Below are 17,566 nucleotides of genomic sequence, written 5' to 3' on the forward strand. Positions count from 1 at the left end.
TTTCTCCCACTGGCACTGTTCAAAGTTTTCCACCTTATTTCAAGGCATTTTTGTCTCTGTTTATAGTGTTATAAAACCTTTATCCTTTCTGGTGATTCTCTCCTCTTAGTCACACTTGCCAAACACTTGTCTGTTTTATGGTCTTTTCATGGAACCAGTTCAAGTTTTACTTAATTTTATGTTTTTCTTCTTATTTAGGTTCATTTCATGCTGTACTGTTTTGTTTAAATTGAGGTATAACTGATACATAACATTATATTAGTTTCAGGTGTACAACACAATGATTCAATATTTGTATATACTGTGAAATGATCACCACAGTTACATCTTAAGTTAACATCCAGGCTGTATTTTTAAAGGACTTTTTTTTTTAATGTGTGTGAAATGAAACACAGAAAACCTCATAAGATGAAAAGCTCAGTAAATTATCATAAAGTTGCCTTTTATCTACTTTGTGAGTAAAAGGTTTGTGTATAAATTTTTGTTTACTAATAAAATATTTATAACTATGAATTATTTCTTAAAGCGGTTTTTGCCATAAGCCATCAGTTTTTTACACATGATATTTTGTTGTGATTAACGTCTAAAGAATCTGTATAAGCAGTTTTGATTTCCTCTTTTACCAAAAAGTCATATGGATGAACGGTTAGTCACAGAAACAGTAAGAAGTCATTAAGCAGCACTCGTACCAAACAGGTGGGAATTTGTAAATACCTTGTCTTACTGCACTGTGGTTGGAGAATGTGGCCAGATCTGAGATTTTTAATGGTGATTTAGCATCAACATTACAAGCTGAGGTTGTAAACCCTCTTTCTGGTTGATGCGCAGTAGTCCTGTACGTAGTTTTCAATTCAAGCTTGCTAAATTGTGTTGATCACATTCTTTATGTTCTTTTCCCCCCTACTTATCTCAAATTCTAAGAGATGCACATTAAAGCTCCCCCTCTAATTATGGGCCACATTTCCTTTGTATTTCCAACAGTGACCCAACATCAATGATGCATATGTAAGTATTGCCTGACTCTCCTAGAGGATTACATCACAGTGTTTCTCACTTAAATCTCCAATCTCTGCTCCCTCCTCACTCTCAGCTGAGACCCTGTTTTGTGTTTCCCTGAGAGCACAGGAGCAAGCATTTTCACAAGTTCCTACCCAACGACTGGCAGATGCTTCCAAGACATCTGGCTGTGAAGGGAAGGAGAGGATGGAAGAGAGAACTTTCTAAAGTAACGGAGAAAATTTCAGCATGTTTAATGCTAACATTAAGAGCCCATACAAAGACAGGCAGAAGACAATGGACACTGTGAGCTTCCTGAGAAGGATCCTGGGAGAGATGTGACAGGCATCAGAGGTGAAGGAGGTGGGAAGACTGGCCTCAGACAGGAGTGGGTACAAGAGAGGATGGTCTGTAAATGTGGCTCAGGAGACTGGGGCACTACCACTCTAGTGGCTTCTAACTTCTCATGGAACAGGGGAAGCAGCTGTCAGCTGGGGAGGAAAGCAGGGACCCACAAAGCTGCAGGGGGCAGAGGCCTGAGGCAGACATTAGGGAGAATGAGATTATAACCTTAATAGACAATCAAGGAAGGATTAACGAGAGTGTTCTGTGTGGAATCTGGGCTCGTGGTCACACAATTACAGGAGTACTGATTCAACTGTATGAAGAGAACTCCAGAGGCATCAGCAACCCAAGTAAGACCATTAAAAAAAGACAAACAACTTGATTGATCTGGGGTGAGAATTCTGCCAACCAAGTATTAACTTCCCTGGTGGTCCAGGGGCTAAGACTCCGTGCTCCCAATGCAGGGCACCTGGGTTCCCTGGTCGAGGAACTGGACCCACATGCCACAACTGAAAGATCCCATGTGCCCAACTAAGACCTCGTGCAGCCAAATAAATAAATATTTAAAAAAAAAAGTATAACAAAAGAGCAAAGAGACAGGGTGTAGCATACTGACAAAGATGGCTGAAATGATACTATGAAATCCAAACTATGTGAGGAAGAAAGTTAAGGCAGTACTGATAATACACAGGGGAAAAGCAGAACAACACATGGACCCCGAGATCTAAACAGTCAAAGAACACGGTCAGGAGACTTGCTGACTGAGCTGCCAAGACAGAAGGATTTTGCAATAGAATTTCTGAAATACTATTTGAAAAATAAGATCATTTCAGAAGGTGGCAAAGTCTAGGGTGTCAGCAGCATAAGTGAGAAGAGAAGATGATTAAGGATCTGCGAGACCAAAGAGGTGGCTGTTAACGAGAAACTAAGAAGTACCACAGGGTTATGTCAGGCCTTGAGGCAGAGAAGAAATGACATGTTGGGGGTCAGACCAACCAAATAATGAGGCAAGGAGGAGGGAGGAGGGGGCCCCAGAAGAAAGATGCTACAGCGATGAGGGCAGGCAGAGGAGGGGCAGCGTTTTCAAGGGGTGAAGAGTAGTTAACGAACGGCCCAGCAGACGCCCTGGGAGTAAAGACAGTGCCCTTGCCTCCCAGTGCACAGGGTCTGAGGGCAGCAGCCACTGCAGGGTAAAGCCAGGTTTCAGTCAAAGCCCGGAGACACGAGGCAGACACTGAGTAGGCAGGGAGGAGGGGGAGTGCCCATCACACAGTGGGAGTAAGGCAAAATGAAGAGAGAGCTGTACGGAAACAAAGTTGCGGCTGGGAAACTGAGGACCAAGGAGATGTGGGCTTCATTCTAAGACTCCAGGGAGACAGCAGACTCTCAGATCTTGGATATTCACGGTGGCTCCTGCAACTACTGTTACAGCAGAGCTTGCCTTTAGGCGTGTCTAGGTCAACAGGTTGGTGGCCGTGAGGGCTGCTGCTGAACGGAAGCTTGCTGGGGTGGATGGCCATGAGGGGGCGTCAGGGTCCAAGGAGGAGGGGTGACACCCCAGGAAGCCTGGGGTATCAGCAGTCTTTGGGCACCTCGCATGGTTATGTACCAGGCACAGGCCTCAGAATTGCTGGGTTCAGCTTCTAACACATAGGACTGCAAGTGAGAAGTCTGAGCCCATTGACTCCATAGGGATCACGTGACTGTGCCCTGTCCACACTGTGCTACGTGAGACCCAGCACGGGTCTCCTTTCAGGATCCCTGCCTGGGACTTAGTGAACCCTCTCAGTCTCAAGACTCAAGTCTTTCTTCAGCTCTGGTCAACTTTTTCAAAACTATCACTTCTTTCTTGGCTCTTGAGAGCCGTAGAGTTTTGATTATATTGGCTTATGGTCAAGTTCAAAAATATATGAAAACTAGATGCTTTTAAACATAAAAACTAACATGATGTATTTATGAAGCAACAAGCATACTTACCGGCTGCTTATAGAAAACAGCCGTATTACCCAGTCTAACCTTAAGAATTCACAATTTTTCTACAATAAACATCTATTACTTTTCTTTTAATCTTTAAAAGAAAAAAAAACAAATCTTAAAGCCCTCTGTAGAGAAGATGGAGACAGGGCTTCCATCTACCAATGCAGGAGATCTGGGCTCGATCCCTGGTCTGGAAGATCCCACGTGCCGAGCAACTAAGACTGCGTACCACAACTACTAAGCCTGTACTCTAGAGCTCGGGAACTGCAACTACTGAGCCTGAGTGCTCCTGAAGCCCGCAAACCTGGAGCCTATGCTCTGCAACAAGAGGAGCCACTGCAAAAAGCAGCCCACGCACTGCAACGCAGAGTAGCCCCCACCCGCCACAACTAGAGAGAAGCCTGTGCAGCCATGAAGACCCAGCACAGACAAAAAATAATTAAAAAAAAAAAAAAGACAAGGCTGAGACATTAAAAAAACAAAAACAAAAACTCAGGTCACATTTAAGAAATTCTGAGTATTCAGCATTGTAAACATCATTTCCAGTTACCTTGAAGCATGCATCTGTAAGCAGATTCTGATATAGCGTAGATGTGTGGAGGCATCTCATGACGCTTCTTCCCTCTGTACATTTCAATAATATTCTCAGAGTAAATTGGAAGGTTCTTGTAAGGATTTATGACTACACAGAAGAGTCCAGAATAGGTCTAGAACAGATAAAAATAAGATAGTGTTAAAGACTGTAACCCCATGTATCAGGTGGGGTCCAATCAGGAGACAAACCACACAGTAATGTGAACAGGGGATCTTTATCATTTGCATAATTAATCTATCCCTGAAATTAAATCTAGCCCGTAACAGGCAATTCCAAACCACAAGCAGTTCTCCCACAGATGTGATTGCTAAATGGTACTTCCTTCGATTCAATTCCCTCATCTGTCAAATGGAAATAATAATAAATGCTTCATCACTTTACAGGGTCATTATTCAAACTGCATGTCATTTGCTTTTTCAAATTCATTCTCTCCAAAGTGTACAAGGTATGAAAAGTCCATCACGGTGGTTTCAGGTTCCACACTGCAATTCATCTTTAAGGAAATACTCATGGTCAAATTTGGGTATAATATCAATGATATTTTTTGGAAAATATAGATTTTTTTCATAAAAATAATTTATGTCAACTTGTTACAGGTTTAATTTTAAATGAGGTAATAAACATTTAAAATATTTAATTTCTAAACAGTAAATATCATTAAAAATAATCCACATAAACAGCTCTTTGGAGGTCCTCAATAATTTTTAAGAGTCACAAGTCTAAGAAGATAAAAACCCTCCTCATCAGTAGGGTAATCATTACTCAGAATTAACAGTAGGAGCATTTTTGCCTTTAATTTTTTTTTAATTCACACAGAGTGATTTCTGAGAACTGACTCTGGGAATAATGGAAAAATAAGAGTGGTTAGGACTGCTGCCAGACTCTCTGGTCCTGGCGGGGCTGAACGCACCTCAGCTGCACTGGAAACCAGACCCTTTATTTTGGGTGATTCTAAGTCTAAAGGTGAGAGGACCCTAGAAAAGGCTGAAGACCGATGATGCTCGTCCCCTCATGAAGCACGGAGGGGCTTCTAACCATCGGCTGTTTAGAAAGGCTGAAACCCTTGACAGTGGCCACCAGGGGGCACTGTCCAGACCATGCTGCTCTGAATGCAGCAGTTAATGGTGCTCAAAGAAAAGGCTGCTGGCGGGGGGGGGGGGGAGTTGAAGTGATCAGAACCACCTCTCTAGCTGTTCTTTATCTTTGCTTCCCTCCCAACAGAAGATGGAATGCACTTCCTACCTAGATTAGTGCTTGGGACTAAAACAAAGGCAAGCAAGGGCCCTGCCTGAGCTCACCGATTTGGCCTGACTTCTAAACTGACCAGATGGACACCCTCCCTGTTTGCCCGAGGCCACAGTAATTACCTGCCCCTCCCTAGCTGACCGCTGGGTCTGCAGCCGCTGGCTTTCTCACGCCCAGCATCACACTCTGAGATGCGGGGCTGGCTCTCAGCCTTGCACCCAGTACCCTGACACCTTCCACCGACCTTCTACCAACAACAGGTCTCTAGTCTGACTAGCCCAGCCTCTCTCTGCCACCCATAGGACAAAAAGGAAACAAGAGATGATTAAAAACAGATTTTATTAAGGGCGAGAAAACTAAGAGGCAATCTTAACATTAAAATTTTTTTATTGAGTTTCATTTACACACAGTAAATTTGACAAATCAGAACTACATCTCAATGAACTGTAATATATAAACATCTACTTTTTTATTCAAAAATGAGATGATATCTCTATCATGAAGTTACATTGTACTTTCATTTGTAAGAGGCAAATAATTGCATACTAGCCCAAAATGAGAACAACAAGAACTCAAAGGAATTTAAAATGTGCAAATTCAGTTTAACACTCCATAGCATGTACAGTATGCTAACAGATCCTAACAATGACATCTGTAATCAGAAATCATTCCAGCCTGTGTGTTACCATGTGGTAGAGGCTTTTCTGAGAACTAGGATTACAGATGAGTAAGTCTCACAAATATGATGAAGTCATCAAAAAACAAGATGGAATAATCATCAGTATTCTATGCTTGCCAAAAAGGAGCAGTGACAGAGGTTTAAGTGAAGATAATAAACTGAGGTGCTTAAAGAGCTAAACTTCTATCCCAAAATTAGCTCAAATGCTGGGCTCCTGCATTACTGATCACTGCACTTGGTCTTCCCCAAGTTACATGGAAGAAGAGCGATGGGGATGTTAAAATCATCTCTCTGGAGACCTCAAGTTCAAAGTAGGCTTCATTACTGTTTGAATACACACACAAGATGTTAAGCACCTTTAAGCACACTAGGGATGAACACAAAAAAGATACATTAAATAAGACACAACATAAGGTATTAAAAAGAGAATGATACAAAAAGAAAAAGATGCACAGGTCTTTGCAGTAGAGAAAACTCTGAAGCAGAACAAACAACAAGCCTATGGCCACTTCGTCAGAAACAGTAAAACCAGGTGCAAATTCCAGGCCCAGAGGGTCGCTGATGTTCTTTTTAAAGACAAACAGGTCAAAACAAAGGATAAAGGAATTCCTATTAAAACAGTAAGAACTTACAGCCTGGGAGGGTACATCCGGGGCAGAGTGAAGGGCAGTGCAGCTGACAATGGTCTGCTCTGTGGAAGGTGACAGGGAAGAGCCTAGACAGGCAAATAGCAGCACTGAGATTCTGTCCTCCCCAGGTGATTAGGTATCCGGGGCTCAGGGGAGAAGAGTGATGGAAGGGAAGAGGCATTCCTCACACAGTATAAATCTGGCAGCCACATGGAAGAGAGCCTGAAGAGGCAAGAGGTGGGAAGCAGAGGGTGGAGGTGTCTCCAGGCACAGTAACAGGCCTGCAGGAGAGAAAAGCAAGACAAAAATGCAGCAGCGGGACACTTCCCTGGTGGCCAGTGATTAAGACTCAGCACTCCCAACGCAGGGAGCACAGGTTCGATCCCTGGTTGAGGAACTAAGATCCCACATGCCACATGGCATGGTCAAAAATAAATAAATTAATTTTTTTAAAAAAGAGCAGAACTGAGTCATGATGAAAGACTAAAAACTCAACAGCACTCAGAACTCTGACTACAGAAATCCATTCAAGGCGTGTGTTAAAGTTGACTCCAAGGTCACCAAGCTTCAGAGAATGGAAAAGTTATGGGTGAATAGGAAAAATCATTTGACTTGTGGGGAAAGATAATGAATCCCTCTTCAACATATTAACACTGTGGCATGTTAAAAGGAGATTCATTACAATAGGGGAGCCCAGGAGAATGAATGCCTACTGAATAGTCAGAAACACTGAAATCCTAAAGTCATGAGAACATTTTGAAAAACTGCAAACGCTTGAAGAAGCTTGTACAGGCTTTAGGACAGCAAGTAACAGTTATTAAGGTGAAGGGGGTGGCAGAAGATGAGATGGTTAGATAGCATCACTGACTCAATGGACACAAATCTGAGCAAACTCCAGGAAATAGTAAAGGACAGGGAAGCTTGGTGTGCTGCAGTCCTCGGGGTCGCAGAGAATCGGACAGGACTTACTGACTGAACAACAAACCAAAAAGAGACATACAAAAATACTAGCACACATAAGAGATTTATTAATTTTTCAGCACCGTATGCTGCTGAGTTGGTGATGGACAGAAGCCTGCCGTGTTGCAGTCCATGGGGTCGCAAAGAGTTGGACATGACTGAGTGACTGAACTGAACTGATGCTGCTTTCATGCCTCCAGGCGTCTCTATATGCTGATCACTCTGCTTAGAACATCCACCTTCTATCCAGTATTGGAAAATGTTACTCGTCCTTTAGGGCTGGGCCTCAGTTTAAGAAAGCAGGGATATGCATATACATTATTACTTTGAAGCTTTGAAGGTCTAGAGAACCGGAGAACTAAGAAAGGTAGAGATGCCAGTGCAACGGAGCAGACAGACAGTCTCCTGTTAAGAGACAGGGCACTGAACTGGGAGCATCTCACAAACCTCCACCCCAGCCACAGCCCTCGGAAGAAATCCGACATCCACCCGAGAGGAAGGGGAGAGAAGAAAGAACAATTCACTCACACCATCTGCAAACGCCACACCTGGATGAAATTCACATGCGGCTTAGTGGAAAAGAAACCGCCTGCCAATGTGGAGACTCAGCTTCAATCCCTGGGTCAGGAAGATCACCTAGAGAAGGAAATGGCAACCCACTCCAGTACTCTTGCCTGGGAAATCCCATGGACAGAGGATCCTGGAGGGCTACAGCCCATGGGGTCAGAAAACTTATCAACTTACGACACAACACAATTTAAAAAACAACAACAACCCTACATAATGAGGGAAAGTTCATCATCCAGAATATTCGGAGAGAGAAATGACCTCTGGACATTCTCTACAAAATAAGCTGAAAGAAAAACTTGAAGAAATAGATTTATGGCTACAACAGAATGGAGTATGATGTAGACTCTTAAAAGACACAACAAAGGTGGATAATAAAAGAAAAAGGAGGTACAGAGATAAAAATAATTAACAAATATGAAAGTTAGATTGAATAAATTAAAGATGAATATGAAGAGCACAGAAAGGATTACTACAATATTAATCATTATTGGGGGGAAAACAACCAAAATTCTGTAAAAAGAATAATAATAAAAAATAAACTTGAAGAAAACTGTGTGTGGGGGGGAGAGGGGCAGGTAATACACAGTGAATGAGTAAAGAATTCATCAAGCCAATAAACATAGAAGGAATGACATTAAATTATCACCGTTTGGCTTCCTAATGAAATGATGGACCAGGACAGTGCCCATCACAGGCACTAAAACCCTTCAGAAAGGGCAGACACTCCTAAAACAGGAATCAGGCCGACAAAGCCCAAACTGATTCACTGATCCATCTCAGCATCGTGAAGTGAGACAGCCGGCATCCTGTGCCTCTGGAATCCGAATGTGATCAAGCCTCTGCATCCAGTTTACAGGAGGCACCATGGGAATGCAAACAACAGAATCCAGACTATGGGAAACTCTACAGCACGACAGACCTTGTTTCTTTACAAAAAAAAAAAAAAAAAAAAAACCACCCAGGAGGACAGTAAACATCCCAGGCTTTCAGCTGGGACCCTAACTGGTGTCCCTTGAGAGGTTAGAGGGTACCAGAAATAGACCAGCCCAAAGCCCAGGAGGGAGGAAGGTAAACCCCTGAGCAACCTACATGCACACTCGTTCCCCTTGATCTAACTGCCTGCCCAGAGTGTGAGGTCACCCAGAGCCTCAGATTACCTCCACAACCTCTCATATACAGTAACTGGCACAAAGGTGATGGTTGTAACTAAAATCCAGAATAATATGTGGGTCTCCTATGAGTCTACTTTTATTGCCCTTGTATCTTGTATCATAGACAATCACAGGCTCAAGTAATCAAAAGACATGATTGAAATTAGTAAAATTGATAAGCCTCTGGTGAGACTCATTTTTAAAAGGGTAGAACAGATGGTCAGTATTGGGAATGCAAGAGAATATCACAGCAAATCCTACAGGAGACAAGAGGGTTATTAGGAACAACATCAGGCAAATTAATTTCAAAATTTAGATGAAATACACAAATTCCTAGAAAAACTCAATTATCAAAACTGTTACCCAAAGTCTTTAATCTGAAAAATTCAAGAACTATGAAAGAAAAACTTCCCCACAAAGGAAACTATATCATTATTTTTAAATGAAATAACATCAATACTATTCAAACTCTTCCAGAGAAAATACAAAGATAAAATATTCCCAGATTCGTTTTAAAAAGCCAGCATAATTTTGACAGCAAAACATGACAAGGACATTTTAAGAAAGGAAAATTTTCAATCAATCTCCTTTCTGAATATAGATACAAAAATTCTACACAAAATATTAGCAAATAAAATCTAGGAATCCAGTAATATATATAAAGAATATTGGTCCTTGCCAGGTTAGTCTACCACTAAAAAATACAGTATACGATTCACCATGATAACCAAATAACCAGAAAAATCACACTATTGTCTGATCAGAAGCTGGGAAAACATTTGATAAATTAACACCCAGTCAGTATTTTAAATGGCATAGAAAATGGCAATCCACTCCAGGATTCTTGCCTGGAAAATTCCATGGACAGAGGAGCCCAGCGGACTATATAGTCCATAGGGTTACAAAGAGTTGGACAGGACTGGGTATGTACACAGTATTTAAAAAAACTTATCCATGCAGAATAAAAACTAGCAATAGAAGGAAACTTCCCTCAATCTGATAAAAGAATATTCAAAACAAAACAAATCATTCTTAGCAGTGAAATGTTGAAAAGTTTCTGATACAAAGATGCCTTCAATAACCACTACTATTCAGCAAACATTTACTGAACTTCTTAGACAATGCAATAAAGCAACGTATAAGAATTAGAAAGGAAAAAATAAAACTGTCATTTGCAGACAACATGAGTGTATTCAATATCCATAAGAATCTTCAACAAAACTATTACAATCAATAAATAAACTTAGTAAGGTTGGTGAATATAAAGTCAATATATAAAAGTTAATTGTAAAAACATGGCAACTGTATTACTACTTCATGGTAACAATTTAAAAACATGTAAAACACCACTTAAATAGCATAAAAAATTAAATACCTAAAAATAAATCCAATAAAGGATGTACCAAACCTAAAACATATTACGAAAGATTAAGAACTAATAAAAAAAGAACCAGAGGAACAGATGCTGTAGAGATCTCATTTCTCCTCTAAGCTGATCTACAAAATCAGCAAAAATCCAATCAAAATTCTAATCAGGTTTTGTGTGTATGAAAAACTGACAAGACGGTTCTAAAATTATACTGAAATGCAAAGGACCTAACAACCAAAACAATCTCAAAGAACAAAAGTGAGGATTTACCATACTGGATACCAAGACACATTGTGTGTGTGCAAAGTCGCTTCAGTCGTTGTCTGACTCTTTGCGACCCTATGCACTGTAGCCCGCCAGGCTCCTCTGTCCATGGGATTCTACAGGCAAGTGTATCGGAGTGGGCTGCCATGCCCTCCTCCAGGGGATCTTCCCCACCTAGGGATCGAACACACATCTCTTACATCTCGTGCATTGGCTGGTGGGTTTTTACCACTAGCACCATCTGCAAAGCCCCCAAGACATAGTATAAAGCTGTAATAATCAAGATAATGTGACATTAGCCCAAAGATGGCCATAACAGACCCATGAAACAACAGGAAGTCAAGCACACATTTGTGAGCACCTGATTTATGATAAAGGTGACACTTCAGCACAGTGGAGAGAGGGTTGTGTTTCAATAAATGTCACTGGACTAATTGAATAGACATGTGGGGGAAAAAAATTAACCTTGCCCATACCTTGTACCATACACTAAATTCACTTCCAAATAGAACTGAGACTGACTCTTAAGAAATATATCATCAAATTCCCTTTCCTCTGAGTCAGGGAGCAGGAGACTGAGAATGGGGACAGAATGAAGCCAGGATGTTTATCCCCCAGGCCAATGCGTCAGGTTCCCTCTGAAGGCGGCCAGTTTCCACCAGGAAGCCCTCTCCACAAAGCATCCTCTCCTGATCAAGGTACCAGCTCTTTGTTTCTTTAAAGATCAAAGTTGGTCCAGGGCTCTCACCCATCACTAGCGACAGGATACTGCAACATTTCTGCATCTGTTTTCTCAACTCTATTCACGTGTTTGTAAATCCTCCCCTTATAAAATGTGCCGAATACCTATTTAGAGGGCCGTGTGTTTCCTAATGGAATCTATCTCAGGTATTATCTAGAAACGCTCAAGATATGAGTTAAGGATATGCATGTCCTGTGTCACCCAGAAATTCCACTCCTGGTTATACACCTTATAGAAAGCCATGCTTATATGCACCAGGACATGACCAAGGCTGTTCACTGAAGCACTATTTGCAATAGACCTAAACTGGGCGGGAGACGGGGGGGAATGCTCAAAATCAGTTGAGGGGATAAATAAATTGGGACAAAAATCTTACACTGGAACATTACATTCCACAAAAATGAACAAAATACTTTTATAGTTCAGGGCATTTGACTACTCTTAGAAACTGTTAAAGATCCCCCAAATCTTCTGTATTATATATTTTTATATAAATATATAAATATTAATAAACTAGGTTTTTTAATGTATATTTGTTTAAAAATAAAAATAATATTTTTAGGAAAAAAACCTTTTGTTTTCTAAAACAAAATAAAAGTGGCACTGTCTTTTATTTGCAAATCTTTTGTTGTCTGGCTTAATAGAAAACACTCAATTTTCTTAATAGAAAACATTCAACATTCCATTTCAGCGTTCAATCTATCTGTGATGTTTTGACTGAAATACATGAAATTAGTCTTACACTGATATTTAATTTGAAAAGGGAGGAGTAGTTTAGCAGTCTTTTCATGAAGTTATAGGTATTTCTCTTTGATACTACACCAAAACTGGACAAGTGAGAATTTCTCAAAAATGAGATGCAATGTAACATGTGACACCCTGTTAGTGAACCTTCCATATCCTGTCACATCGAAGTCACTGACTCAACTTCTATGCTGAATGAATCTTTTATCCAGGCATGATTTTGTAACATCATGTACACATCATTTGGAAAACTCTGGCTCAATGAATTATACAAGTCTTCCAAATGATAACATCTCACACTATATGACATTATTAAAAAAAAAACCACATTCATTAATATTGCCATCTACCTCATCAGAAAGGTTTTATGTATTGACAAGGTATTAAGTTCAGTGGCAGATGCAACTTTTAATTTTCATGTGGAAAATCAAATTTTATCATTATTGACAAATATATTCAATTGTTTTCTTTGCAGTGTCAGGCTCACTTTGTTCATTTTCTTTTCACCCCACCATGCACAGTGTGTGGGACCTTAGCTTCCCAACCAGGGTTGGAACCCACATCCCCTGAACTTGAGGTGCAGTCTTAACCACTGGACCACATAGGAAGTCCCTGTTCATTTTCAAGAAAATGTCTGGCCAAGTACCCTGGTGTCAATTAACCATAGCTTATCTACCAGTCATTCTATCAAATAAAAATGGCATTCTATTTTTAAAAAATGGCAAGTTTAGCTTGTAACTCATATAGCTGTACATACATGCTTTTCTTCAAAGCAACCATCCTAGTTCAATATGCAGAAGTGTTTTATGCATACTTATCATTTAAACACAAAGAATACTAAAAGACATGTTCCCAAGAGCGGAGATTTAATAAAACCCATCATTTCTCCTGCTTTATCAAGGACGTTCTTGAACAAAACTAGATCAGCACAACCACCAGGACAGTATGGGGTTACTGCCTCCTCCATGATAAGGTGTCAGCAGTTTTCCTCACTATGGCTTTTGCACCATCAGTATCAGTGTCAACAGTGAAGGGGCAAATAAAGTCTCTGATAATCATGAAAATAGTTTTGACCTCAAGGATGTCATGGAAGGGTTTTAAAGCAGCCCCTAGGAGTCTATAAAGCACCCTTTGAGAACTACTGAGTTACATTAACACAAAGTAACATGAGTGAATCTGAAAAATATAATGCTGAGCAAAAGAAAAAAAAAACGGACACAAAAAGGAATATATTAAGACATTCATATAAAAATTCAACAACAGGCAAAACTAAACTATATTTTTAAGGAATACATACGTAAGTTTGATCAAACACACTGCAAGTTTTTAAGATACTTCTCAATAATACATAGACAAAGAAGAAAAAAAATTAGTGAAGTTTACAAAGTTAAAAAGCTTAGTCTAATGGCCACATATAGAACTCCACACCCAACAGTAACAGAATACACATTCTTTTTTTTCCAATTGTTTGAGTCTGCAAAAATCAAAAGGCAGTGACAGACAGCTAACCCATGGTGCCCTGAATGAAAACAAGTCAGTGTAGATATATGATGGCCTAAAATCCCACTACTTAAGGCTCCACGCAGTGAGCAGAACAGCCATCAAAAGAGAATATACGTTCTTTACAAACATACAGAACACTCATAAATGTAACTGACAGTGTGCTACAAGCAGCAAGTCTCAACAAAAGCAAGGAATGATAAATACTATGTGGACTATATTCTTTGACTAAAAGGAAATTAACTTAAAAATCAGTAACAAAGATAACTTAAAAACCAACGTTTAGGTACACTTTTAAGTACACTTTCAAAAGGTTCACAAGTTGAAGAAGAAAGATGTTAGAAAATATTTAGAACTGAACAATAAAAGTACTACACATCAAAATCTGTGAAGGGCATGTGTCCACAGGGTTGCAAAAGAGTTGGACACAACTTGGCCACTGAACAACAACAACAAACAAAGCTAAAAAGTCAGTAGAGATGACATTTGCAGTTTTAAAATGATTTTATTAGGTAAGAAAGAAAATGAAAATTAATGACCAGAGAGCTGGCTGGATGTTGGGGAGATTAAAGATATAAGGAAGTAACATATAACCAAACCTAAGTAACTTACATTGTATCTTATCTATAGAAATATATCCCAAAGGTCCCAGCCAAGCTATTACAGCGTCTGCTCTCATGGTACCTCAACTGATCAATTTCAACTGCCTGGTAAATTTCAAAGCCCAACACACCTTTCATTCAATGCTTAGCAATCATGGCCACCCACAGTCCCATTCCTTAGCAGGTTTCTTTAGAGTCAAGTGCTCCAATCTGAATCTTCTGTAGGAAACTTTTCTCCATTCCACTAACTGAAGGTATGATCCTCCCAAACCCTCACCTCTCTTGGGACCCTAGAACTTCTTAAAAAACTCAGATTCTCCTTTTCTAAAGACCATGCGGCCACGCTTTGAGAAGAAATTCAAGATAATTTACTTATGCTGACCCTGAATTAAGCTGGAAATAAGTCAAACTCAATAAAAGATACTTGCAAAGTCTTAGAGTTGTCATGAGGAATAGCTACAGCAAACTAAACTGCTTTTCCCTTCATCCTTCACTTTTACCCACAGCCTCCTACCCCTCTATTTCCCTCCTCTGTCCTTAGTGTAGTCACCCACAGGGGCCAGGGGGAGGCAAGGAGAAGACAGACTCCTGTTCTCAGGGCAGTGCTCCACACCTTTTTGGCTGTGTCCCTGCTTTTCCAGCCTGTCACAATTCACTGCACAGGGGATCATCCAAAATGGATCCACTGCTCTGATCTCAACATTATGATCTGCCCACAGTCCCTGCCTATCGCAGCTTTCTCCCTCCCTCGCTCCAGGCAAAAATATACTCTGCTGCTCAGTCTCCGCTGGATTCCCAACGCTGCTCTCCAACTGTTTTCTTATCCTTTGCTTCCTCCCTTTTGCAAGGCATCCCCATTCTCCTCAAGTCACCTACCCAACCCTGGTGCCTCTTACTCTCTTACACTGCATCCTAATTCACAGAGAAAAAATAAAATAAAAGAGACCATCAGGACTGATTCAACCCTTCTGGCAAAAGTCATGAACGAACTACTCCTCAGATGCTCCCATGGCAAACTCCTTCCTACCAGCCAGATTCCAGCTCAAATGCTACCTTCTCAGAATCCTTCCCATACTCACGGGGGAAAGCCATCCCCATAGTCCTCTGTTTCATTTCCTTATAAGGAAGTATCACGAAGGCAGGGATTGGCCTGGCCTGTTCCCTGCACTCTACCCAGCACCTGGAACATAGCTGTTGTTCAGTCACTAAGCCGTGTCTGACTTTTTATGACTCCATGAACTGCAGCACGCCAGGCTTCCCTGTCCTTTACTATCTCCGGGAGTTTGCTCAAACTCATGTCCATTGAGTCATCCAACCATCTCATCCTGTGCCACTCCCGTTTCCTCCTGCTCTCAATCTTTCCCAGTATCAGGGTCTTTTCCAATGAGTCAGCTCTTCACATCGGTGACCAAAGTAATGGGCCTTCAGCATCAGTCCTTCCAATGAATATTCGGGACAGAACATAGTAGGTGCTCAGTACATATCCACTAAATAAACTAATTCTATGGGAAAATGACCTCCGAGTTGCTGAAGTTCTGACTTATGCCTGAACATTAGTAGTACAAATGCTACCTCTGCCTAAAATTCAAGTGGTTTCCCAAATTCAGACCATTACAATATCAAACCTTTCTCTCAACGTCTCTCCTTTCTAAATCTACCTTCTATCTGCCATGCCTTCTTTATTCTTTTATATTTATTTTACTGAAGTATAGTTGATTTAAAATGTGTTAATTTCTACTGTACAGCAAAGTGATTCACATACACATATACATGTATGTAAAAGAATTTGAAAGTGTGTACCTACACATATTCTTTTTCATATTCTTTTCCATTATGGTTTATCAAAGGATCCTGAATACAGTTCCCTGGGCTATTTATTCAGTAGGAACTTGCTGTTCTTCCATTCTCTATATGATAGCTTGCATCTACCTATCTCAAACTCCCAAACCATCCCTCTTCCACCTCTCCCCCATGGCAAACACAAGTCTGTTCTCTAGGTCTGCGAGTCTGTTTCTGTTCCGTAGATAAGTTTGTGTCATATTTTAGATTCCACGTATAAGTGATATCACATGGTGTTTGTCTTTCTCCGTCTGACTGACTTCATTTAGTACGATCATCCCTAAGTCCACCCACGTTGCTAATTACCCTGCCCTCTTTAAACCAATACCACCACCTGTGTCTACCATCCCTTCAAACATATTTTGGCTTTCTAGGTTCTTGCAGTATCTGGCTTGCATATTTCTTCTCAACCTTGCCCCTTATTATTTTCGGGAACTTCCATATGCTCAGCAACATTGTCAGTGACTGTGACATGTGGCAACTACTAACCACAGGACAGCCCCAGCTTCAATCTGACCCTGAACTGTTTCCTCTTAAAAATCTCAGCATTCAGCTTTCCCACTTCCCTGTAACCAATGACCTTGGTCTCTCTCTTCACTGAAACCTCTAAGCTTGCAGCCCCGCTTCTTTACACCCCCGGATATACACTAGAAATCCAGTGTATATCCTACTGTGAATGCAACTCTCATTACCATATTAAGTTCCCTGATCTTTCTGCCACATGCTCTCCTCCATCTTATTAGGCTCCAGAGCACCCCTACACAAAAGTCTCAAATCCGTGTTAGTGTATTTAATCCAGACTGGATTATTTAAAATGAAGATTTAAAGCAAAGTAAGACTTGGGGCAATCTTCCCATCTTTAGTACAAATAGTCATGTTAAACAGAAAGAGTATTCCACATTGATTAGGGCAGTATATATGATTTTCATGAATTTCCAGGCACCAATTCACATGATTATTTGGAGGGCATACTTACATAGATAAGTCCTGAATAGTAACGATCTTTCAGATTATGTAAAACAGAAGCTTCGTTCAAGCATGTCAATTCCGCCATATCCTCCACCTTGGAAAACTTAGGTGGGTTCATCTTCTGAATATCATCTTTGTTGACCATTGCTTTCTTTCCATTCTCCGCCAACTCCACCATAACTTCATCTCCCCGTTCTTCTTTGATACTAGCTGCCTCAAAACCATGGCGTTCCGACGGGATCCACACTAGCTTTTTGGCCGTCCAATCAGCCTGAGTGGCAGGGTTGTAGATGACTGCCCTGTCCACAAAGAGATACCTCTCTGGATCTTCGAGTCCAGTTCTCTGTGCCATTGTAAACAGGAAGCTCCAAGAGCAATCGCCTCTATGAG

General features: G+C 40.7%; 1 protein-coding gene and 1 non-coding gene across 3 annotated transcripts in view; both read right to left on the reverse strand.

The window, feature by feature from the left end:
- MYH10 (myosin heavy chain 10) overlaps positions 1-17,566 on the reverse strand; it is a 121,238-nt gene that overhangs the window by 96,940 nt on the left and 6,732 nt on the right. For both annotated transcript variants that reach the window (XM_068976678.1, XM_068976677.1), the window contains exons 2-3: positions 17,184-17,559; positions 3,869-4,025 (exon numbers count right to left, since the gene is read on the reverse strand). In XM_068976678.1, the coding sequence (XP_068832779.1) occupies positions 3,869-4,025; positions 17,184-17,528 (502 nt within the window). In that variant the 5' untranslated portion in view covers positions 17,529-17,559. The remainder of the gene's footprint in view (positions 1-3,868; positions 4,026-17,183; positions 17,560-17,566) is intronic.
- LOC138084922 (small nucleolar RNA SNORA79) lies at positions 13,729-13,870 on the reverse strand. Its single transcript, XR_011145320.1, has one exon. It is a non-coding gene; the product is annotated as a small nucleolar RNA SNORA79 (small nucleolar RNA).

The sequence above is a fragment of the Capricornis sumatraensis genome, chromosome 8 (assembly GCF_032405125.1).
Source record: "Capricornis sumatraensis isolate serow.1 chromosome 8, serow.2, whole genome shotgun sequence".
NCBI lineage: Eukaryota > Metazoa > Chordata > Mammalia > Artiodactyla > Bovidae > Capricornis > Capricornis sumatraensis.